The sequence below is a fragment of the Coturnix japonica genome, chromosome 2, assembly GCF_001577835.2.
Source record: "Coturnix japonica isolate 7356 chromosome 2, Coturnix japonica 2.1, whole genome shotgun sequence".
In the NCBI taxonomy this organism is placed as follows: Eukaryota; Metazoa; Chordata; class Aves; order Galliformes; family Phasianidae; genus Coturnix; species Coturnix japonica.
The window spans coordinates 134,662,291-134,685,644 of NC_029517.1; the positions used below are offsets into that span (position 1 = coordinate 134,662,291).

The following is a 23,354-nucleotide window of genomic DNA, read 5'->3' on the forward strand; positions in this document are numbered from 1 at the left end:
CAGGGAATTTCCTGCCCCTCAGCCCGCGTTTCCTTTCGTAAATCTCAGCCAGTTCCTTCAGTCCCTCCAGTATCACCCCCCACCCCCGTCCTCACCCCCCGTAGCCGGCCCAGAACATCCCGTCCCGATGCACAGGCTGTGCCCCATGGAGCTGGTAGGGCGGAGCTGTGACCCCATGGAGCTGGAGGGCTGAGCTGTGTCCACATGGAGCTGGGAGGGCTAGCTGCCCCATGGAGCTGGGCAGTGAGCTGTGCCCCATGGAGCTGGGAGGGCTGAGCTGTGCCCCATGGAGATGAAAGGGCTGAGCTGTGCCCCATGGAGCTGGGAGGGCTGAGCTGTGTCCCATGGAGGCACAGGCTCAGCCCCTGCCCTGCATGGAGATTCTGGCCCTGGGGGATGCTGGTGTTGCAGTGGAGCAGCTCCCATAGGTGCAGCCTGAGACCCCCACCCTGCAGTTCAGGTGGGTAGAGCAGGGTGGGCGGCTGCAGCAGCTGGGATGCTTCAGCCCATGGGGACCCGTAGGGGACGTAGCCCCACGCTGTGCCTGCAGGAAGGAGTGAAGTGCACAGCAGAGCTGGCGAGAGCCCAATCCCAACAGCTCTTAAACACTTCTTTTGCCCAGAAAAAGAAGTAGAACCAGTTAAGTGGGAAATGAAGCTGGGATTTCATCATTACGATTATCTTCTGCTCCTATTCCCCGCCTGAGTTCTTACAATAGGAGAAAGTAACAGGCTGAGCTTAGAGGTGATTCTGTGCTCATCTATGGAGGAGACAAAGGCAGGGACTGACAGGGGTGATAATGCTGAACCCGGGTTGGGTGCTGGTAAAAGACAACCAGAGCGGTGCAAACAGAGCAGCTACATCAACCAGAGCTGCACAGAGCAGCCACATGCAGCAGCGGAGCCGCTAAGCATCAAAGGCAGTAGATAACTTCGGTCTCCTGTATCAGCCTTGGGGTAAGTGCAGCCAAGGTCCCACCTGCTGCCAGGAGATTGATTGCCTTGTGCTGAAAGGGGAACACGGGCTCTGGAAGCCAAACCAATGCCGTGCCTCCATCAAAGGCCTCGGCACAGAGTCAGGTGTGTGTTGCTCAGCCAACAGGTGAGGGCTGGGGCAGCTCTGGAGCCATGCATGACATTGAGCTGAGGGTGGCGGGAGGGAATGGAACGGTGCAAAATGCAAAGTCATGCCTTGTGCTCACCAAATACAGGGCCGTGCCGTGCATGCCATGCACTGGGAGCCTGGGCTGGGAAATGGCTGAGGAGGAGGAGGCCTGAATGCAACCTGCAGCCCCGAGACTGCAGCCCCAGAGGGGCGGTGTGTTAACTCTGCTGGGATGAGCGTCCAGGAGGGGAAGAGCCACAGTGAACACAGTGCAATTCAGCAGCACTGAGCGGCCGGGATGAGCAACGCTCCTATGGGGAAGGAGCAGAGGAGGGCAGCTGGGGGAGTGCAGAGGGGGGTGGGAGCAGCGCGGGGTGATGGTGTGTGGAATGGGGCGATAAGATTGCTTGGGGTGGTTTATCAGCGCACAGCAGCGGAGCAGCAGCAGATCTGCTCCAACAGATGGGAGGGCTTTGCGTACACGGGACATTGCTGCCAAAGGGCTGAAAGGGTGGGGGCTGCTGGGGAGGGAGGCTGGAATGAATCCTGGAGCAGAGGCAGGGGATGCCCACCCACCCCATTTTGCAGATGTCTGTGGGGCAGGGAGCAGACGTGCTGCCATGCTGGCTCTGTTGGGGCGGGTTGCTGTGCCCCTCTGGAGGCAGTGGGGTGGCTGGGCTCTAAATCTGGGCACACACTCAGGGGGTCTCTGGCCCCCACTGCAGGGGATGCCGTCACAGCTGCCCGTGCTGTGGATGCGCTGCTGCTTCCCTGCTTGTGGCCACAGCTTGGCCTGAGCCCTGGGCACAGTGATGGTGCCCTGGGGGCTTCTGCTCCCAAACCCCACCTTCTCCCATCAGAGAAGCTCCCCAGCTTCACTGTGGTGTGATGCTCCCAAAGGGACCGGGCAGCAGCTCCTGTCCACCTGACCCTTTATTTCCCCCGTTGCCCCCGCACCTCCAAAGAGTTTTCAGACACTTCTGTTATGCAACTAGCTCGTAACTATGCAGATGTATGCAGATCTCTCCTTACACAACCTCCTGTTTTCATTCAGTTTCTTCCTATTGGGAGAGCAGTCAGAGCCCAGGGAAGACATCTGGGTTGTGGCTCTGGGGGCTCCTGGAACACAGACCTGCCCTGTAATGCAGCAGGAATCCTCGATGGGTTTTCCTCCATGGCTTTCTGCAATGGCTTTTGGCACCAATACAAACTTCCAGCTCCGTCCTGCAGCAGGGAGCCCCTCAGCTCTGCTGCCCAGTAAAACACTTCCTTCAACCCAATGGCTTCTGCCATAGCCCTGGTCCATGTGGTGAACACACAACCGTGTCCCCACCACCAGCCACCGCATCCTCCACCTCTTGGCCACCTCTTCCAGCCCACGGAGCCCACTCAGTCCTTCCCTGTGCTGCATCGTTCCTGTGCTTGTCTGATTTCTCACGATGTGGGACAATAAAATGTGACCGTGAACACCTCAGGAGATGCTGTTCTGTTCTCTGTTCCCCTCCAGTTAATTCACAGCAGCTCCTTTCCCTCTGGAGCAACGTGGCTCAGCCTGAAGTGCCCATGAAGCTGCACACCCCTATTGCTGGTCTGTTTGTTAGTGAGCTCCCACTTGTGGAAGGGCTCTGCTGGTGCTCAGACTGAAGTGCCATAACTCTTAGGAACCTCTGCCAGCACCTCCCTGTGCCTCCCCAGCAGGGATGGGTGCCCATGGGCCATGTCCCCATGGGCTGCAGGGGATACCCACCCACCCCAATGGCTCCTGGAGCACAGGCAGGGGATGCCCACCCACCCCAATGGCTCCTGGAGCACAGGCAGGGGATGCCCACCCACCCCAATGGCTCCTGGAGCACAGGGGCAGGGGATGCCCACCCACCCCAATGACTCCTGGAGCAGAGGCAGGGATGCCCACCCACCCCAATGGCTCCTGGAGCAGAGGCAGGAGATGATGCCCACCCCCGCCCCTGGGGCAGAGGCAGGGGATGCCCACCACAAGTGGCACACGGGGCTTGCATTGCTGTCCCCACGTGGCACATGAAGGTGATTGGGATGGAGCCATTCAGCCCCGGGGCTGCCCATGAGCCTCTCCCAGCACTTCTGCACTGCTCCAGGGCTCTGTGCATGGGGAATGTCCTCCATATATTGCACACCCAGTGCTCTCTGCTTTGCCTTTCCGTGCTCCCTGCAGTGCCTGGGGCGGGTGCCAGCCATGCCATAGGCACTGTGCCTGGTGGGATTGACCCATCTGCAAGCTGGAATTGCTGGCGGCTCCTGCAGCTCCTGGTATCGGTGCAGGCTTCACCCGCATGCATTGGGATGAACCAATGCAACATGGGGTCCCTCTGGGTGGCAATGAGACCATGTGTGCCAAGGGCTGGGTGCCCTGGTCAGGACTGGGACACTGGAGGCTGCAAAGGGCTGGGCTGCAGGGACCTGCATCCATGGGAACCCACTGAGGGTCCCAATGAGGGGTCCCAATGAAGGTCCCGCTGAGGGTCCCGCTGAGGGGTCCCAATGAGTGTCCCAATGAGTGTCCCGCTGAGGGTCCCACTGAGGGTCCCATTTAGGGTCCCACTGAGGGGTCCCACTGAGGGGTCCCACTGAGGGTCACAATGTGGGTCCCACTGAGAGTCCCGCTGAGAGTCCAGCTGAGGGTTCTACTGAGGGTCCCAATGAGGGTCCCGCTGAGGGTCCCAGTGAGGGTCCCACTGAGGGGTCCCAGTGACGGTCCCACTGAGGGGTCCCAGTGACGGTTCCACTGAGGGTCCCGCTGAGGGTCCCAATGAGGGCTGAGGGTCCCACTGAGGGTCCCACTGAGGGTCCCATTTAGGGTCCCACTGAGAGTCCTGCTGAGGGTACCATTGAGGGTCCCACTGAGGGTCCTACTGAGAGTCCCAATGAGGATCCCGCTGACGGGTCCCGCTGAGGGTCCCAGTGAGGGTCCCAGTGAGGAGTCCCGCTGAGGGTCCCACTGAGGGGTTCCACTGAGTGTCCCACTGACAGGTCCCGCTGAGGGTCCCGCTGAGGGTCCCACTGAGAGGTCCCACTGAGTGTCCCACTGAGGGTCCCACTGAGGGGTTCCACTGAGGGTCTCAATGAGGGTCCCAGTGAGGGTCTGAGTGACTCCCAGCTGGGGGCCTTGATAAGGCCCCTGCTGAAGGTTTACCCTGCTGAGGCCTCATTGAGGCCCCCACTGTGGGCCTGGGTGTGACCCAGAGGAGGGGCTGGCCCCACTGAGGCCCAGAGGAGGGACAGGCCCCCCAGCTGAGGCCCGCTGTGCTATCATGGGTCAGCAGCAGTGTGACACTCAGTGCCACATCCACATTGATGTGGTGAGAGCTCCGTGTCACTCACTGCCCTGTTGCAGGGACATGGGCACACATTAATGCGCCTGTGACAGTGCAATGCTCACACGCATGCACAGTGTCTGCATGCAGTCTCAGTGCCCATGCTCCCAACATGGCACACACACGTGATGCTGGATGGGTGGTGTGGGGATGCTCCCACACACCTGCTTCCCCTCCCCGGTGCCCTGGCACTTGTAGAGCTGCCCTGCCGTGCAGCATCCTCAGCCTCAGGGAGACCTCATAGTTCTCTACAGCTCCATGAGAGGAGGGTCGGAGCAAGGTGAGGATTGGCCTTCGGTCCCAAGGAGCAGCACTAGGATAAGAGGCGATGGTCTCACGTTGATTCAGGTGAGGTTCAGGTTGGGTATTAGGGAACGTTTCTTCTGATAAAGAGTGTTGATGCAGTGGCACAGCTGCACAGGGCAGTGGGGCAGTCCCTGTCCCTGCAGGTGTTCAAGAACCATGGAGATGTAGTGCTGAGGAACATGGCTTAATGAGCACAGGGGGTGGGTTGGGGTTGGACGTGGTGATCTTAGAGACCTTTCCCAATGTTAATGGTTCTGTGGCTCTAAGGGAGAAGGGAACAGACTCTTTAGTGAGGTCTGTTGTGACAGGGCAAGGGGAAATGGCCTCAATGGCCTCAAGTTGCGCCAGGGCAAGTTTAGGTTGGATATTAGGAAGAACTTCTTTACAGTAAGGGTAGTTATGTACTGGAATAGGCTGAACAGGGAGGTGGTGGAATCGCCATCCCTGGGTGTGTTTAAGAGCTGTTTGGATGTGGTGCTCAGGGATATGATTTAGTGGAGGGTTGTTAGAGTTAGGGTTCTGGTTATAGGGTACTGTGGTTATAGGGTACTATGGCTATAGGGTACTATGGTTATAGGGTGCTATGGCTATAGGGTACTATGGCTATAGGGTACTATGGCTATAGGGTACTATGGTTATAGGGTGCTATGGTTATAGGGTGCTATGGTTATAGGGTGCTATGGCTATAGGGTACTATGGTTATAGGGTGCTATGGTTATAGGGTGCTATGGTTATAGGGTGCTATGGTTATAGGGCACTATGGCTATAGGGTTCTGGTTAGACTGCGGTTGGACCTGATGATCTTCAAGGTCTTTTCCAACCTGGGTAATTCTATGATTCTATGAAATGGTTTCACACTGAAAGAGGGGAAATGTAGATTTGATATAGGGAAAAAGCTCTTTATGCTAAAGGTAGTGAAGCACTGGCACAGGTTGCCCAGAGAGGCGGCAGATGTCCCATCCCTGGAGACATCCCAGGTCAGGCAGAACGGAGTGCTGAGCCCCTGGCTGAGCTGTGGGTGTCCCTATTCATGGCAACGAAGTGGGACTAGATGGCCTTTAAAGGTCCCTTCCCTTCCAGCTCAAACAGTGCTATGATTCTATGACCCCCTTGGCCCAGTGGAGCTGAAGGATCAGGGTGAAACGTCTCGCAGGCGGCCACAGCCACGTGTGCTACCTCCACTGCTCTTCCCTCAGCCAGGCTGGGGCCCAGCTACCCTGGGCAGGGGTGGTCTGTCCTTCTGCACTCTTCATCCCTGGGTGTGTTTAAGAGCCGTTTGGATGTGGTGCTCAGGGATATGATTTAGTGGAGGGTTGTTAGAGTTAGGGTTCTGGTTAGGCTGTGGTTGGACTTGGTGATCTTCAAGGTCTTTTCCAACCTGGGTCATTCTATGATTCTATGATTCTGTAGCTGGCAGTTGTGCTGCCCACAGCTCCTGCTTTGGGGTCTCTGCCTGCTCCCACAGAGACTCATCTCTGACCCCTCTGCTGTGGGTGCCAGCCACACCTCTCCCTGTCTTTTGTCAGCGCCCATGTGGGTCCATAGAAGGCTGCAGGCAAAGCCTCCCCACGCCCTCCCCAGAACCCCCCAGCAATGCTCCACTGGGAAAAAGAAATCTCAGGGAAGCAGTAGTTGAGACAGGAAGGAGTTTAACCAGGCAGCAGCCTCGCTCTGCACACTGTTTCAACACCAGTTTCCTGCCTGTGATGATGCTACATGGAGAGCCAATGCTCACCAGGGCCCAGGTGGTATTTCCCCATGGGGCAGAGCTCGCTCCTCCTCTGGGGCAGGTGGTGCTAGTGGTCCTGGTGCTGTCTCTTCTTTCCCTGTGTGCCTGTGACAACAGTGGTGGTGATGGTGATCTTGTTCACAGTCAGCCCTCCCGTCCCGTAAATGTCGAGACACGCTTCTCGTTTGTACTCGGAGACCTGCTTGGTGGACAGGAGCTCCCACACCGACACCCTCTGCTCCTGGAACTGCCCACAGGTAATGTAAGAGCCTTCAGACTGGAGGAGATCCACTGTCTGCTGGGGAAGGGCTGCGAGATGTCTGTCTTTGCTGTGCATCATGGTGCTGCTGATAGCCCTGATGAGTTCCTCAGTGGAGAGCGTCCCGTCGCGGTACAGCTCCAGGAGCTCCTGCCTTTTGTCCTCATTGAGGCAGTTGGAGGTGAGCAGATCCCACACAGAGACTCGTCTCCCCTCAAACTCATCCATTACCTCCTCAGCTGTGGTGGACTTCAAGGTTTCCTCCCAGGTCCCAACCTCCTGCAGGGGCTGGCTGTGCTCTGCTTCTGCGGCAGCCATTGCCCTTGCACCACACACATGTGCTGACTGCTCTGCCTTTGCTGCTTCAGTCTTGGCCACAATGGTGCTGACAACAGTTTTCACCTGCTCAAGGGTTAACTCTCCTGCCTGGTACAGCTCGAGCAGCTCCTTCCTGTTCTCTGCAGGGATGTACTTGGAGTGGAGCAGGTCCCACACAGAGACCTTGCGGCCCCGAAACTCTCCGACCTCCATGTGGACAACTGTGGTTTTCAAGGCTGTTTCCCATGGTTCCTCCTTGGAGGACTCATCATCCTTCTCTCTGTCCGCTGGCGCAGTGTTCTTGTTGGAGTGCTTCACTGTGATTTGGAATTTCCTGCCTGTAGATTCCTTTTTCTTAATGAGTGTGGTGACAACAGTTATTAACCGCTCCAAGGGCAGTGTCCCGTCACGGTAGAGCTCCAGGAGCTCCTGCCTTTTGTCCTCAGGGATGTAGTCAGAGGAGATCAGGTCCCACACGGAGACTCGTCTCCCCTCAAGCTCATCCTCTGCCATCTCAACTGTGGTGGACTTCAAGGTTTCCTCCCAGGTCCCAACCTCCTGCAGGGGCTGGGTGTGCTCCGCTTCTGTGGTGGCCATCTCTGCCCTTGGACCACTCACATGTGCTGACTGCTCTGCCTTTGCTGCTTCAGTCTTGGCCACAATGGTGCTGACAACAGTTTTCACCTGCTCAAGGGTTAACTCTCCTGCCTGGTACAGCTCGAGCAGCTCCTTCCTGTTCTCCGCAGGGATGTACTTAGAGTGGAGCAGGTCCCACACAGAGACCTTGCGGCCCCGAAACTCTCCAACCTCCATGTGGACAACTGTGCTTTTCAAGGCTGTTTCCCATGGTTCTTCCTTGGAGGACTCATCATCCTTCTCTCTGTCCGCTGGCGCAGTGTTCTTGTTGGAGTGCTTCACTGTGATTTGGAATTTCCTGCCTGTAGATTCCTTTTTCTTAATGAGTGTGGTGACAACAGTTATTAACCGCTCCAAGGGCAGTGTCCCGTCACGGTACAGCTCCAGGAGCTCCTGCCTTTTGTCCTCAGGGATGTAGTCAGAGAAGAGCAGGTCCCACACAGAGAACTCACCAGCTGGGATGTCAATGGTGGTAGACTTCAAGACATCATCTTGTGCTGAGTGACCATCTCCATTTTCCTCTGCCCCTGACACCGCCCTTTGTGGATACCCAGCATTTGCTGTGGCCGTGATATCTGCAGCTTCTGTTTTGTTTATGACATTGCTGACAGCTGCAGCCACCTGTTCTGTGCTCAGTATCCCTGCCCTGTACAGCTCCAGCAGCTCCTGCCGCTTCTCCTGCGGGATGTATGTGGAAAAGAGCAGATCCAACACGGAGACGTTTTGCCCCCGGAACTCACCAGCAGTGACGTAGATGGTTGCAGACTTTAAAGACTTTCTCAACTGCTGCTCCTGGGAGCGCGTATCCTGCACCGGCTGTGACTCTCCTACCTCACCACCGGCAATTGCTGTGGATGAGCTCAGGTCTCTGTTTCCTGTCTCCACCCCGGTGATGATGGTGGTGAGAACGATGATCATCTCCGGGATGGTCACTGCTCCCACTTTGTATTTCCTCAGCAGCTCCTCTCTTTGGTGATCAGAGACGTAGCGAGAGAAGAGGAGCTCCCAGACGGTGACGTTCTGGCCCTGGAAGAGCCCCACGCTGATGCTGGTGCGGGCGGCCTGCAGGGCTTTGCGGGCATCCTTGTTGAGCTGGAAGAGCACCGAGCCCTTGTCCATCACGTGCAGCATGAGCAGCCCCGTGTCGGGGTCGGGCACGCAGCGGCGCAGGAGCTGCGTGTAGGTGAGGTTCTCATGCGTGTTGGGGTCAAAACAACTTCTGGTTTGGTTCTTCGGGTTCAGGAGGAACTGGCACATCTCCTGGTCAAAGTAGCCCCGCTGGTGGGCCACCTCCACAGGGACACGGTTGCTGTCAGTGGGGTCGATGATGCCGCCGGTGGCGATCTGTGCCTCCAGCAGGCGGATGGCGTGTTCCTTCACGATGAACTCCTTCTTCATGGCCTGGAAGAGGGAGATCTTGTGTCCTGTGTACGGCTCCGTGTACCCGGTCACGGCTCCCTCTGCTGACAGCAGCTTCTCATAGAAATCTCTGCCGATGAGCCCCGCGCTCAGCGCCTCTTTCACTGACAACTTCGTGTTGCTTATGGGGTCAGTGAGGAACCCCGACGCAGCCTGTGCCTCCAGCAGCACCAGGGCTGTGCCCGGCGTCAGGAGCCCCCTGATCATGGCATCATAGATGCTCAGCTTCTTGTTCTTTGCCTGGATGAAGACGCCAGCTATGAAGTTACCCCCACCCATCTCTGTGCACTCCCTCGCAATCAGGTTCATTGCCGTGTTGCTTGGCTTGTTGTTGTGAAGGGCTCCACTCATCTTCTGTCTCTGGGCAACAGTCCTGCTGCCGTGGAGCACCGTGTTTGTCTGGCAAGAGAGAAAGAAAAGACCTGGTGAGACACGGCTTCCTGAGCAGCTCTCGTGATGTGAGCAGAGAGAAGCCATGTAGCAGCCCAATGGGAAGCAGGAAACAGCACAGACCCTGTGGCCTCCCTCCAAGTCCTCCAAGGAGCTGCTGGTTCTCCTGGAGCTCTGGACCTCTGAGAGCTCCCACTTCTGTTCCTGAATGATGCCATTGCTGCCTGCTTTGGGCATAGGGCGCAAAGTGAGCACAGTCCCTGCTCACCTCTCCCTGGCTGCAGTGCTGCCCTGGGCCTGGCAGATTTAACTGGTGATCACTGGACCAGCAGAAGTCATGCCAAGAAGCAGTGTTGACTTCCCAATGCCGCTGCCACCAGCAGCTATCCTGCTGCAGAGCCACTGGCCAGCACTGTGTGTCACCTGCCCTTGTCCCCATCACTGGCCAGCACTGTGTGTCACCTGCCCTTGCCCTCATCGCACTGCCTTGCCTTTGCACTGTGGGCTGTGAGCGTGACGGGACACCATGGGCTGTGGGCACAGCCCAGCTCAGTGCTGCAGAGATCCTCCTGCCCCATGGTCTCAGAGCAGCCCGGTGTGACACAGGCCGTGGGGCTGGTCCCGGTGACAGATGGGTGCTGGGGGTGTGAGATCCAATGCAGCAGAGTCTGGACTAGCAGAGACCTTCTCTAAGGCTGAGGTTTGCTGTGGTTGAGGTGTGCCTGGGTTTCTGCTGGCTCTGAGGCCACAGGGCTGGCAGAGCCCCATCTCGTGTCCCGTTACGCTCTCCTGACCTCCTTAACCAAGGGTTGATGCCACCTGCACCTCACACCACTCTGTGGCCAGCACTGACTTTGAAGTGCACCTGGAGATGGTCTGAGGGAGGGTTGGGCGGCCCGTGCCCATCACCACCCTGGGACCATTCCAACCAGTTCCAGAGCCTGGGGACAAGGGCAGGCTCACTGGGAGAGCTGGTCTGGCTGTGTGCTCTCCCTGCAGTGGGGCAGAGGCACTCTGCAGGTGTACAGGGAAATGGCTCTAGGAAATATCCCCAAGCCCCTGGGCTGCAGGGGGGACTGAGGGGTCACCCTTTGTTTTTAGCTAGTTGTTACAGAGATGAAACCACAGCTGAAGTGATATACGCATATATAATACAGAGTCGGGGAGGGCTAAGACCAGAAAGCTGCTCAGGACGCTGCAGTGAGAGCTGCTTGCAGGGGGCTCTCCTCTTTGCTTGGATGCTTTGCAATAAGTGCAATGAGTCACAATCTTACAGTGCCCTTCACAAAGAAATGCAGTCCCCCCACCCAGAAACCCGTCGTGCTGTCTGAGCTGTGCTGGAGGACAGCAGCTTTGCTCTTCAAAGGCCCCTGCAACCCACAGTCTCATTTCCATCCTGGGCTGGAAGTGGACAATGGGGAGGATGGAGAATGAGGCAGCGTGTAACGTTTCCCTGTTTGCTGTGGCAGTGTCTGTTTTGGGCTGGGTGGATTTCATGAGCTGAACACATCTGGGGGCTGTTTAGAGTTTCTGGAGGGATCTCTCCTGAGCAGTCGCTTATGAAAGCTCTGTGAGCTGTCAGCATCCCCAGCATCAAGTGGTGATAAGGCCATGGATCTCGTAAACAAGGCCAAAACAGAACTGCCATTTATCTGGGAACACCCATCTCCCATAAAGCTGCAGTGACTGACGTTAATGATAAGTTTAATTATCAAAGACACAGCTTAATTCCCTGCCTGTTTACCTAACTGGTCCCAAAGTCTCTGAGTCATTGCTTTCGATCCATTTACATATTGCACCGATGCTGGCGGAGATGGATCACGGTGATGGAACACTGCATCCCTGCATCCCTGCATCCCTGCATCCCTGCATCCCCTGCCTGTGGCTCTGGGCTCCCTCCGGTCAAGGGGCTGCATCCCACCCCCAGCACCGGCCCTGAAGAGCTGCTTCCCCGCAGCTGAATCCCCCCTGAAGGTGCGGGGCAGGTTGTGCCACCTCAGCACTGCAAAGCAGAGTCAGTGTCACACCCCAGAGCAGGAGACACCTATGTAGGACGCGGATGTCGTGTGAACACCCCATACAGGAAGGACGTTGCCCAACGGCAGGCTATCATTAACCTGTCTCTAATCAGCCCTCCTGATGCTGGGGCCGGGCTGCAGACGCAGCTCCAGGGGCAGGGACCGCTGTCGCTTCTGGTTGCAGCAGCAGCTCGAGGCCGCGGTGGAAGCAGTTTTCTGGCTGGGGTGAGCCGTGGTGAGCCGTGGTGAGCCGTGGGGTGAGCCGTGGGGTGAGCCGTGGTGAGCCGTGGCCCCGTGCCCTGCCTGCACCCCGGGCAGCGTGTGCATTGCTGCACCCCAGCCTGCTGCCCCCAGCCCTGCTGCTCATAGCCCTGCAGCCCACAGCCCTGCTGCTCACAGCCCCGCTGCCAGGCCCCTAGCATATGCAATATGCCAGGCCCCTAGCTGCCCCCTGTGCCCTGCCTGCATCCTGGGCAGCGTGTGCATCACTGCACCCCAGCCTGCAGCCCACAGCCCTGCAGCCCACAGCCCTGCAGCCCACAGCCCCGCTGCCCACAGCCCTGCTGCCAGGCCCCCAGCTGAGACCTCAGCACAGCCTCTCTCTGTCCTGTGGGCTCAGGGGGGTCCCACAGCTCTGACCGCTGCCCCCAACATCCTGGTGTCACGACACGAAGTGCATTGTGTGGAGCGCCAGCTCCATCAGCTTTGGAGCCGCTCCATCACTTCATCTCTTCCTAGCAAGGACCGTGCCATACCTGGAGCCCTCCTGCTCACCCATCCCACAGCTTCAGCTGCCCTCAAATGGCAGAGGAGGGGTCTCTGTACCCCTTGCAAGCCCCTGGGGTCTGCACTGAGCGTGCAACTCTGGAGCTGCACCGAGCCATAGAATTATCAAGGTTGGAAAAGACCTAGAAGATCATCTAGTCCAACCATCACCAATACTGCCCAGTTAAATCATATCCCTCAACACAGCATCCAAACGTTTCTGAACACTCCCATGGTCGGTGACTCAAGACCCATGTAGTATCCCCGGTGCCCCCAACACCGGAGCTGTGCCAGGCTGCTCGCTGGTCCCTGACACCCCCCACACGGGTCCTACCTGCCGGACGCCGACCCGGAGCCGCTGCTCCCCACCAGGCTGCGCTCCTCCTCCTCCTCCCACCGCCTCTGAGGCAGGACGAGCAGCGAGGCGGGCGCCCAATTTAAATCCTCCTCTCCCCCGCCCCGGGGGCTGACAGGCGGGCCCTGCCCCGTGCCAACATACAGCCGACCACCGTGGCCAGGCAGCGCTGCAGCTTCCCCAGGAGCCCGGCTGGGGGCACAGGCTGATGCTGCGACTCGTGGGGCGCTTCCCTAGGTGCAGTGAGTGATGGCCGTGGAGGGCGCTGGGGGCTCGATGCCGCTTCTGGGCTCTACTACCACCATCTCCTGATGTGCGATCCCGGCGTCCCGGAGGACTTTATGGGTCTGGGCTCGGCTGGGGCAGGAGCTGCAGCCGCCTCCCACAGCCCTCCTCGCTCTCCATGGGGGTTGGAAGTCCAACCTGTCCCCTGGTGGGGCTGGGACTGGGACCATGCAGGCACTGGAGATCCTTCTGATGGGTGGAGTTGGGTGGTCCTTGGGGTGAGAGGTGCTCTGGGATGGACACCTCTCGGAATGATGGAGTCCCAGGGCAATAGAGGTTGGCAGGGACCCCTACAGGGCCGCCCAGGGTGGGTGCACCCGGACCAAACCCAGGCAGCAGCTGCAGGTCTCCAAGCAGGACGCTCCGCAGCCTCTTTGAGCAGTGTCTCTGTGTTACCTTCATACTCATAGAGAGCACAGCAGACAGCACAGAGCCAGGTCAGCACCTGCCTGGGGGCTCGGTGTGCCCTTATGGCCACTTGTTGGCATAGGACATGCAGGGGCAGGGGGCGAGGGGCTCTGCTCCATGTTCGAGCCACATCCCATGAGACCACAGTCACAGCTCAGGTGAATGTGGCTTTCCTGGAGCTTTCTGCTATCAGAAGTGTGGTTAGGGCTGGATTGCTCTGGTGTGTAATTGCACAGCTGTGCATGTGCTCAGACACTGACTGTGTGCACACGTGCCCTCATAAACCCGCACGTGTCACCGCGCCTCTGCGGTGCGCAACTCAAATGTGTGCGCACATCCCATGGCGTATGTGCGAAGGATGTAGGATGTCGGCTCACACACCTACACCTGCGCGAGCCTCTGTGTGCAGCTGCGTGTGTGTGTGTGTGTGTGTGTGCACAGGGGTGTTCCCAGCTCCTGCCCTTCCCTCGCTGGGCTCTGCTGTGGGTGCACATTCCTGCCTGCGTGGGTGCTGGCTGGACTGGATGAGCAGCACACGGTGCGTTTTCCCTCTGAGTCATTGCAGAGGTTGGCTCTGCTGAGTGCACCTGGGCAGGAGTCCTGTCCCTTTGCATGGGGCTGCAGCTGTGCACAGGGTCTGGATCCGCCACATTTCCTCCCTCCCCAGAAGCTCTTACCAGACTCCTGCTTCCAGCTGCAGTCGCCGATGCCACGAGCCAATAATGTAGGCTTGAAGGTTCAGTATTTGGATTGTGCTGCAGACAGAGCCTTGCTCAGGGCTGGGCCCTTGGCAGGAGTTGGGTATGAGGGCTGCAAACGGTGCCTGTGCCAGCAGGAGGATCCTCTCTGTGTCCTGCTCTGAGCAGCACGAGCCCTGAGCACGAGCCTGGCCACGGGCAGCAGCAGGCGGTGTGATACTGCCCTGTGCTCTGCATGCACTGACTGCAGCCACAAGGAGTGCAGCCTGAGTGGTCCCAATGACCCCAGACCACCACCCGGAACCACCCGACTCATTTGGATTGCCAGTTTGGAGCCTGGACCCCCAGCTCTGGGTGCTGCAGCTGGCGGCTTCCCTCAGAGCTGCATCACTTTGGGCTCATCAGAGCACACGTTGTGGTTTATTTCCCTGCAGCCTTCCTCTACAGCTGTGGGCAGTGGATCATAGAGCAAAGCACAACTGCTCTGAGCACACACAGGATGCACGGACCTACCTGGGGCAGCCAGGTGACCGCACTGCTTGCAGCCACCACCAGCAATGAATCAGCCCTGGATCGTGGGAGCTGCATCCCTTGGAAATAATGGTGTCTCACCTGTGCCTCGTTCCCTCCTTAGCAGAGAACTGGGTCACTGTCCCCTGATGAGCATTTTATCCTACTCGCTGCTCCCCTCTCCTTTGCTAATTCCTGAGATGTGACAGTGCTTTTGCTTTTTCAGCCCTTGGGCAGTTTCCTTCCTCCAGAGCCCTAAGGCACTGCTGGCGGCTGTTTGGAGGTGGATCAGCATGTGGAGCTCTACAGCTTCAGGCTGCAGCGCTGCATTCATTGCCTGTCCATGTGCAGCTGAGCTGTTCCTTGCTGTCCCCATCCCTCCCCACTGCTCCTGGAGCTCCACGTTAGCCCCGAGGCTTAAAGGAGAGCTCCCATCCTGTCCCGCTGCCTGGGGGCAGCACCAGCCCTTGACCTTGGGATGCTGGCATCACAGGGCCAGCTCCTCCTTCCCTGCAGCTCTGCCTCCGTCTGCTTCCATCTGTGCCACGTCCTGCAGGTATCTTAGCCTGGATGATCTTTCAGGTCTTTTCCAACCCTGGTGATTCTATGATTCTATGATTCTATGCCTTCCAGCCCCCCCACCTTGGGTGCTCTTGCTTTGGCAAGGGACAGTGCGAGGACAAAACCCACATAGAATGTGACGTATGGTATCCCTGCTGAGCAGCACTGACAGCTTCACCCATTTTGTCCCTTTCTGGAGGCAGCTGAATGGACACTGCCAGCTGATACCGCACCTCGTGTACTTTGCACCCCATCTGAGGGCTTGGAGTTGGGCCGCAGTTCCCGTTTTGGTTTACAAACAAAACAGAATGACCTCATGTTTTGTAGTGCCAGGAGCTGGAAGTTTGTGAGCACACAGATGACACCGCGCTCTGAAGGAGGAATGATGGAGGAGAAGGCAGGGAGGAACAGCATCACTGTCCAGCATCGCTCTGGGGTCAGTGCACGTGGTGCCATCCTACCTTGTTTGGCTGTACATATAGCTATACCCTGCCTTGTTTGGCTGTACATATAGCTATATCCTGCCTTGTTTGGCTGTAATATAGTATACCCTTGCCTTGTTTGGCTGTACATATAGCTATTACCCTGCTTGTTTGGGCTGTACAGATATAGCTATTCCCTTGCCTTGTTTGGCTGTACCATATAGCTTTATCCTAGCCTTGTTTGACTGTACATATAGCTATATTCGCTGCCTTGTTTGGGCTGTACATCATAGCTATATCCTGCCGTTGGCTGTACTTTAGGGCTTATATCTGCCTTGTTTGGCTGTACATTATAAGCTATACCTGCTTGTTTGGTGTACATATAGCTATTATCCTGCCTTGTTTGGACTGTACATATAGCTCTTATTCTGCCTCCCATTGTTTGGCTGTACATATAGCTATATCCTGCCTTGTTTGGCTGTACATATAGCTATATCCTGCCTTGTTTGGCTGTACATATAGCTATATCCTGCCTTGTTTGGCTGTACATATAGCTATACCCTGCCCTTGTTTGGCTGTACATATAGTCACTACCTGCCTTGCCGTTTGCTGTACTTAGGGCTATATCCTGCCTTGTTTGGCTGTACATATAGCTTTATCCTGACTTGTTTGGCTGTACTTAGGGCTATATCCTGCCTTGTTTGGCTGTACATATAACTATATCCTGCCTTGTCTGGCTGTACTTAGGGCTATAAGTAAGGAAAGAACCAGTGATGGTGCAGGGCTCAGGCAGTGGCCCTCGCTGCACAAAGCCCAGACGTGGACACATGGGATGCTCTGCAGCGCAGCCTGCAGTGCTGGGTGATGCAGCAGCTGGTCCTGCAGCTTCATGGACAGCCCAGAAGGGCCGTGTGGGCATCGCAGCCTGATGGCACAGCTTCACCTGCAGGAAGGTGTGGGTGTCCTTGGCTGGAACAGCTGCCAACCACATCAGAGAGATGAGATCCTTTCTCAAGGATGCTGTGGCAATGGGGGGTGTTGCTTTCCTTCAGCGTTTCATTTGAGAAAGGTTCTCTGCTGGAGGTGCTGACATGGCTCCCCTGTAGCCATGCAGCCCAGGATGGACGGCTGTGGGCTCAGAGTGGACACAGATCCCCCTGTCAGGGTTGGAGGGGATCTCTGGTCCAACCTGGCCCCATTCCTGACCCCACCCTTCAGGTATTGATCAGCACTGATCAGATCCCTCCCAGCCTTCTCTTCTCCAGGTGCACAGCCCCGGGGCTCTCAGCCTGTCCCCATCAGGAGGTGCTCCAGGCTCCCACCATCTCCACCCCCCTCTGCTGGGCTCTCTCCAGCAGCTTCCAGTCTGTCCTGAACTGGGAGCCCAGCACTGGGCACAGTGCTCTGCTGTGACCCCTAAGGGCAGAACACAGGGCAGCAGAACCTCTGTGCCCTGCTGGCCACGTTCTGTGCAAGGCACCCCAGGGTCCCAGTAGTTCTCTTGGCAATCAGGGCACACTGCTGGCTTGTGACCAACCATTGGCCACCAGGACCCCAGGTCCTCCTGGCAGAGCTGGAGGTTTGGGTTGGAAGGGACCTTTCATTCATGGACCCATGATTGTAAGGTGTTGTTCATTCATGGACCTACGATTGTAAGGTGCTGTTCATTCATGGACCTATGATTGTAAGGTGTTGTTCATTCATGGACTTATGACTGTAAGGTGTTGTTCATTCATGGACCTACGATTGTAAGGTGTTGTTCATTCATGGACCCATGATTGTAAGGCGCTGTTCATTCACGGACCCATGATTGTAAGGTGTTGTTCATTCATGGACCCATGATTGTAAGGTGTTGTTCATTCATGGACCCATGATTGTAAGGTGCTGTTCATTCATGGACCTGTGACAGCCAGTTGGCTTTGCCCCAAGCTCATGACAGTCCATCAGCTCAGCCGCAGCCCGTCCTGGTGCGCAGCGCACTGCGGAAGGCGGCACATGGTGGAGCTCTTGCACCAGGATTCCCTGTGGCCGCTGTGCCTGGAGCCGCTCATAAAGGGCAGCTCCGTGCCATGGGGATGCATGAAGCTGCAGGACGGGACTTAGGGGGCATCCCCTTGTCTGCGGGTGCCCACACCGCACCTGCTGTGCCTCACGCATAAGTCTGGGCAGGAGATGGAGTCTCCATCCCTGAGCACAGAGATGTGGCACTTGGGGATGTGGTCATTGTGCATGGTGGGGTGGGTTGGGGTTGGGGGTCTTGGTCATCTTCTCCCACCTTAACGATCCTGTGACCCTGCGGTGGGGTTGGGACCCCCTCCATCCGAAGCCATTCAGTCCCTGTGGATGCTGAGGATGTTTTGCAGTTCTGGAGCTCTTTGGAGCGCACACTGAGCCGGCCAAGCCCAGTACATGAGGGCTGGGCATGAACAGCAGCTATGGGCAAACAGAAGAGACAAAACTCCCTTTTACTGTGGCTCAGAGACGAGCGGTTGCACAACTCGGAGCCCTGTGGGAACAGAATGTGACATATCTGTCACCCAGACACGCGATGTGGGTCAGTGGAGTTCTGCCGGCGCTGCAGACCTGCAGCACACGCAGAGGTGCAATGAGCCCAGGGCGGTGCCGGCTGCGGCGTCCCGCTCCCTTTCCAGAGAACTCACTTATCTCCCAGCTTCCCATCAAGTCCTGGCACCAGAGTTTGCTCTGCAGCTGCGTGTGCAGTGGGGGGCACACGCGCTTATGGCGCACGATCACCCCTTGCACTGCTGCTGTTCACCAAGGCAGAGCAGGAGCGGGTGTCCCTCTGCCAGGAGCTGCTGCTGGTGCCCTGGGAAATCCACAATGTGCCCTGGAACACGGACCTGACGTTGTCACATTGCAAGCAGCTGAAAGAGCTGCCTGCTTTGCGAACTCCCTGCTCTGCTCTTGGTGAGACCCCACATGGAGCTCTGCATCCAGCGCTGGGGTCTTCAACACAAGGACATGGGAATGGTGGAGAGGGTCCGGAGGAGGGCCATGAGGATGATGGAAGGGCTGGAGCAGCTCTCCTATGAGGACAGGCTGACAGCGCTGGGACTCTGCAGCCTGGGGAAGAGAAGACTCTGGAAGAACATTCATCCCTTCCAGGACCTGCAGAGGCCTGCAGTAAAACTGGGGAGGGACATTTATAAGGACATGTAATGACAGGACGAGGAGAAGCAGCTTTAAACTGGATGAGGGGAGATTTAGAGCAGATCTTAGGAAGAATTTCTTGGCTGCGAAGGTGGTGAGACAATGGAGCTGGTTGCTCAGTGAGGCTGTGGATGCCCCCTCCCTGGAAACACTCAAGGCAAAGCTGGGTGGGGCTGTGAGCAACCCTGGCTATGGGAGGTGTCCCTGCCTACAGCAAGGGGTTGGAAATAGAAGATCTGGAAGGTCCCTTCTGACCCAAACCATTCTGTGATCCTCAGATGTGCTGAAGTGTTGTGGGTTGGGGGCGTTGGTTGGGGCTGTGGGCTGGGCTGGGTGTCCAGAGGTCACAGGCACCCTCAGCTTTGTGTCTGCTGGACAGCAGGTTGGCTTTGCCCCATGCTCATGACAGAGCAGCACCAGAATCATAGAATCTTACAATCCTGGAACGGCCAAGGTGGGAAAAGACCTCCATGGTCATCCAGTCCAATCACATCACTGATATTTCCTGCTAAACCACATCCCTCAGTACAGCACCCTGACGTTTTGGGACACGCACCATACTGCAAATCTGCAGCTCTCCGTGCCAGGAACCTGGTAGTGGTGTCCAGAAGGGCAGCGTGTGGTCACACATCTCCCACCCTGCTCCAAATGGGGCACTTTAGGGCTCTTTGGCCCCAAGCATCGTATGGCAGGAAAGCGTGTGGCTGTAGTGTGTAATTATTCATTAATTACCGTGAGGGTGGTGAGCAGGATCACAGTGCTCTGAGTGGAGATGTGCAGGTCATGTCCTGCAGTGATGGGGATATTGATGGAGAGTGTGGGCTTTGCTGCTGGGCAGTGAGGGCTGAGAGGCTGCAGTGGCCCTGTGTTCCAATCTCTTCTCTTTTTAAGAAAACAGCACTGAAATCTAGGGTGGAATCTTAAGTTTTAGTTATTCCATCTGTGGCTGAGCACACATCCAACACCCCATCACAGTTCTTGCTGCCAAACATCAGCAGCTCAGCACCAGGTATGCAAACACTGGGGCTGCTTCTCCCCACCCACACCTGTTTACCTCTGGGATGCCATCTGCCATCATTATTCCTATATCATTATATAGATGCATGTTGCTCTCTCTCCCTGCATCCTTTGCAGCTGGCGTGATTCTTTACTGAGCAGAATAATTTAATACCATCATCTGCTCCTTCCGTGTTCAGCATTTCCCAGCCCATGTTTGTACACGTTCCACAGCCCAGCTCCCACCATGGGCCCCCCGCAGCCTCCCCTGCTGAGAGCAGCCCCACTGCTTTGCCTTTCCCTTCGCTTTTCCTCCTTTTCCCTTTTGAATCCTATAATTGTATGATGTTGGCAAAGGCCTCTGGGATCACCTCGCCAGCCGTCCGTCCATCTGCCACCACTGCTGCCCCTGTGTTGCTCTCTGATGCATTGCTGCAGTTTGGACTTTGCTGTTGCAGTGTTCTCCTGGTGAGCTCCTCCCCACAAGGCCATGGTGAGCAGAAGGTTGAGCAGTTCCAGTACCTCAGCCCTATGTCTCTATTTATAATATATTTATATTGGTTCACCACTTTTCTTCTGCGTTGTGTTTAAACAAGATTTTATTTGTTTTTCTCATTTCTTTTTCTCAGTGCTGATCACAGCCTATGAGTGATGCTGGTTCTGCCCTCCCTTTTGCTTAAAGATGCAGAACTTGCTGACTTGCATGGAGTTACATCTCAGCTTTGCTATCTGAGCTCTCCACAGCATCAGGACTGTTCCTGCAAGGACTCTCATGGAGGGTTTGGCTCTTATCTGTCTGCCTGGAGCCCGCAATTCAATGCTGAGCCCCTTTCCTGTGTTTTATCATAGGATGGCTTGTGTTGGAAGGGACCTCTAAGATAACCCACTTCCAACCGCCATGCTACAGGCGGGGGCACCTCCATCTTCCTACACATGATCCGCAGTCACTGTCACCTCCCCAGTGCTTATGGTGAGGTCTGCCATCCCTCTCCAGGTCTGCTTTTAGAGAGGACCATCACCAGCATCACAGAATCATTAAGGTTAGAAAAGATCCACCCCCACCATGCCCACTCTTACAATCTTATATTCACAGTCATTAAGGTTGATAAGACCTCCAAGCCCAACCCCACCCCATCCCTGCCATGGTCACTGTCCCCGTGTTCCACATCTGCACAGCTCTGGGACACCTTCAGGGATGGGGACTCCCACACATCCCTGGTGCTTCGCTGAGGCTCCTTGCTAAGTCCCACACCTCACCCGCCTTTGTTTGCTACTATCAGCTCCAAGGACACCAGTCAAAACTTGCTTTTCCCAAACATAACTGGGTCAATTACAAACATCCAAAGGCCATGAGTCTGAGGACTGTAAGTTTCCTTTTATTAGACAGGAGTAGAGTTATTCAGCCCAGAACTGTACAACAAACTGGTCCCGGTGCTGCCAGAGTTATGGGAGTGTGCACAGGGGCTGCTCCTGGGGGAGGACAGATTAGTGCCCTTAGTTACCTGCGCCTGCAGGTAACCTTAGATGTGCAAACCTAAAACGAAGTCAGTGACACGGCAGATCAGTGCAAACACGTTCAGTGTGGAAAGAATAGACAGCAGACGGGAAAAAAAAATTCAGTTCTCACGCCAGCTAATACTGAAAGAGACTTCTGTCCATATATGAAGAAAAGGTACAATATATTGCACATAAATGAGATAAGCCAGGCTGACTCATGAATTCCAAGCAGGTAATAAAAGAGAAAGGATTAAATGCAATAACGTAATGCTTCAATGAGTCACTTCAAAACAATAATTCATGCCCGACTACTAAGAAAAAAGGAAAGCAAAGAAGGAAATACACAAAATGCTCTCAGGAGAACAAAAAAAAAAAACAAAGTAAGGCAGATGGGGGGAAAAAGGAAGAAAAAAATGCAAGGAGTAAAATAAGTATGAACAAAGAGAAAGTGATGCAACAGAAAGGAAAAAAAAAGAGCAGTAATTATGATTAATTGGAAAAAATCTTAAGGAAATACAGCCCCGTGTCCGGGTCGGGCACGCAGCGGCGCAGGAGCTGAACATAGGTGAGGTTCTCATGCGTGTTGGGGTCGAAGAAGCCCTTGGTGTCGTCGCTGGGGTCGGACAGGACGCGGCTCATCTCGTGGTCAAAGTAGCCCCGCTGGTAGGCGGCTTCGACGGGCAGGCGGTGGCTGTGCACGGGGTCGATGATGCCGCCGGTGGCGATCTGGGCTTCCAGCAGGCGCACGCCGTGCTCCCTGACAATCAGCTCCTTCTTCATGGCCTGGAAGAGGGAGATCTGGGCGCCGGTGTAGGGGTCGGTGTAGCCTGTGACGGCCCTCTCGGCTGACAGCAGCTTCTCGTGCAGCTCGATGCCCACCAGCCCAGAGGAGACGGCCTCATCCACGGAGAGCTTCTGGTTCTTCACTGGGTCGACGAGGAAGCCGGTGGCAGCCTGCGCCTCCAGCAGCACCAAGGCCGTGCCCTGCCTCAGGATGCCCTTGCGCATGGCCTGGTAGATGCTCATCTTCTCTGTCTTGCCGGGGTCGGCCTTGGAGGGCACCAGCACACCGGCGATGCAGCCCGTGCCGTCCAGGTAGCGCTTGACGGAGGCCATCTGCGTCACCTGCTCCACCGTCTTGGAGCCCTGCACCAGGTCGGCCAGCGTGTCCTTGTCAATGATACCCGAGTCCAGCAGGTCTGAGGCGGTCACCTGCCGCCTGAGGCCCCGGAACGTCACCTTGGTGCTGCGCTCTGCTGCCTCCTGGACCAGGCGGGACAGGAGCCCGGCCAGCTCGTCCAGCGACAGGCTGCCATCGCGGGCCTTCCCCAGCAGCTCGTGCCGCTTGGCCTCGGAGACGTACTTGGAGAAGAGGAGCTCCCAGAGGGAGACCTTCCTGCCGTGGAAGTCGCCGCCTGACACCTGGATGCTGCGCGACGACAGGGCCCGCTCCAGCTCAAGCTCCAGCTCCAGCTCCCGCTCCTGCTGCGTGGCCTCGGCCACGGCCGCTTGGCTCTTGCCGTCCTGCCGGGAGCTGCCGGCATCGCCATTGTGGGCTGGAGCTGGGGCCTCCTGCTGCTGCGTCGTCTCCGGGGTGGAGGCGGCACGTCCCCGACCTGCGGCCCCGCTGACGATGGTGTTGAGAAGGTCGGTCATCTGGGAGATGCTTAGTGTCCCCGCCTTGTACTTGCGCAGGAGGTCCTGGCGCTGGTGCTCGGGGACGTAGCGAGAGAAGAGGAGCTCCCAGAGGGTGACGCTCTGGCCCTGGAAGAGCCCCACGCTGACGCTGGTGCGGGCGGTCTGCAGGGCTTTGCGGGCGTCCTCGCTCAGCTGGTAGAGCACCGAGCCCTTGTCCATCAGCTGCAGCATCAGCAGCCCCGTGTCCGGGTCGGGCACGCAGCGGCGCAGGAGCTGAACATAGGTGAGGTTCTCGTGTGTGTTGGGGTCGAAGAAGCCCTTGGTATCGTCGCTGGGGTCAGACAGGACGCGGCTCATCTCATGGTCAAAGTAGCCCCGCTGGTAGGCGGCTTCGACGGGCAGGCGGTGGCTGTGGACAGGGTCGATGATGCCACCGGTGGCGATCTGGGCCTCCAGCAGGCGCACGCCATGGTCCCTGACGATCAGCTCCTTCTTCATGGCCTGGAAGAGGGAGATCTGGGC

The 23,354-nt window shown here is 56.9% G+C and overlaps 1 protein-coding gene and 1 long non-coding RNA gene across 2 annotated transcripts in view; one reads left to right on the forward strand and one right to left on the reverse strand.

The window, feature by feature from the left end:
- The first annotated feature begins 262 nt into the window (after positions 1 to 262).
- LOC107310651 lies at positions 263 to 2,578 on the forward strand. Its single transcript, XR_001553665.2, has 2 exons — positions 263 to 956; positions 2,159 to 2,578. It is a non-coding gene; the product is annotated as an uncharacterized LOC107310651 (long non-coding RNA).
- A 3,832-nt stretch (positions 2,579 to 6,410) lies between these two features.
- EPPK1 (epiplakin 1) overlaps positions 6,411 to 23,354 on the reverse strand; it is a 28,627-nt gene continuing 11,683 nt past the window's right edge. Inside the window, exons 4-6 of the mRNA XM_032442606.1 lie at positions 21,687 to 23,348; positions 12,626 to 12,691; positions 6,411 to 9,517 (exon numbers count right to left, since the gene is read on the reverse strand). Coding sequence (XP_032298497.1) covers positions 6,554 to 9,517; positions 12,626 to 12,691; positions 21,687 to 23,348 — 4,692 coding nt within the window. The 3' untranslated portion in view covers positions 6,411 to 6,553. The remainder of the gene's footprint in view (positions 9,518 to 12,625; positions 12,692 to 21,686; positions 23,349 to 23,354) is intronic.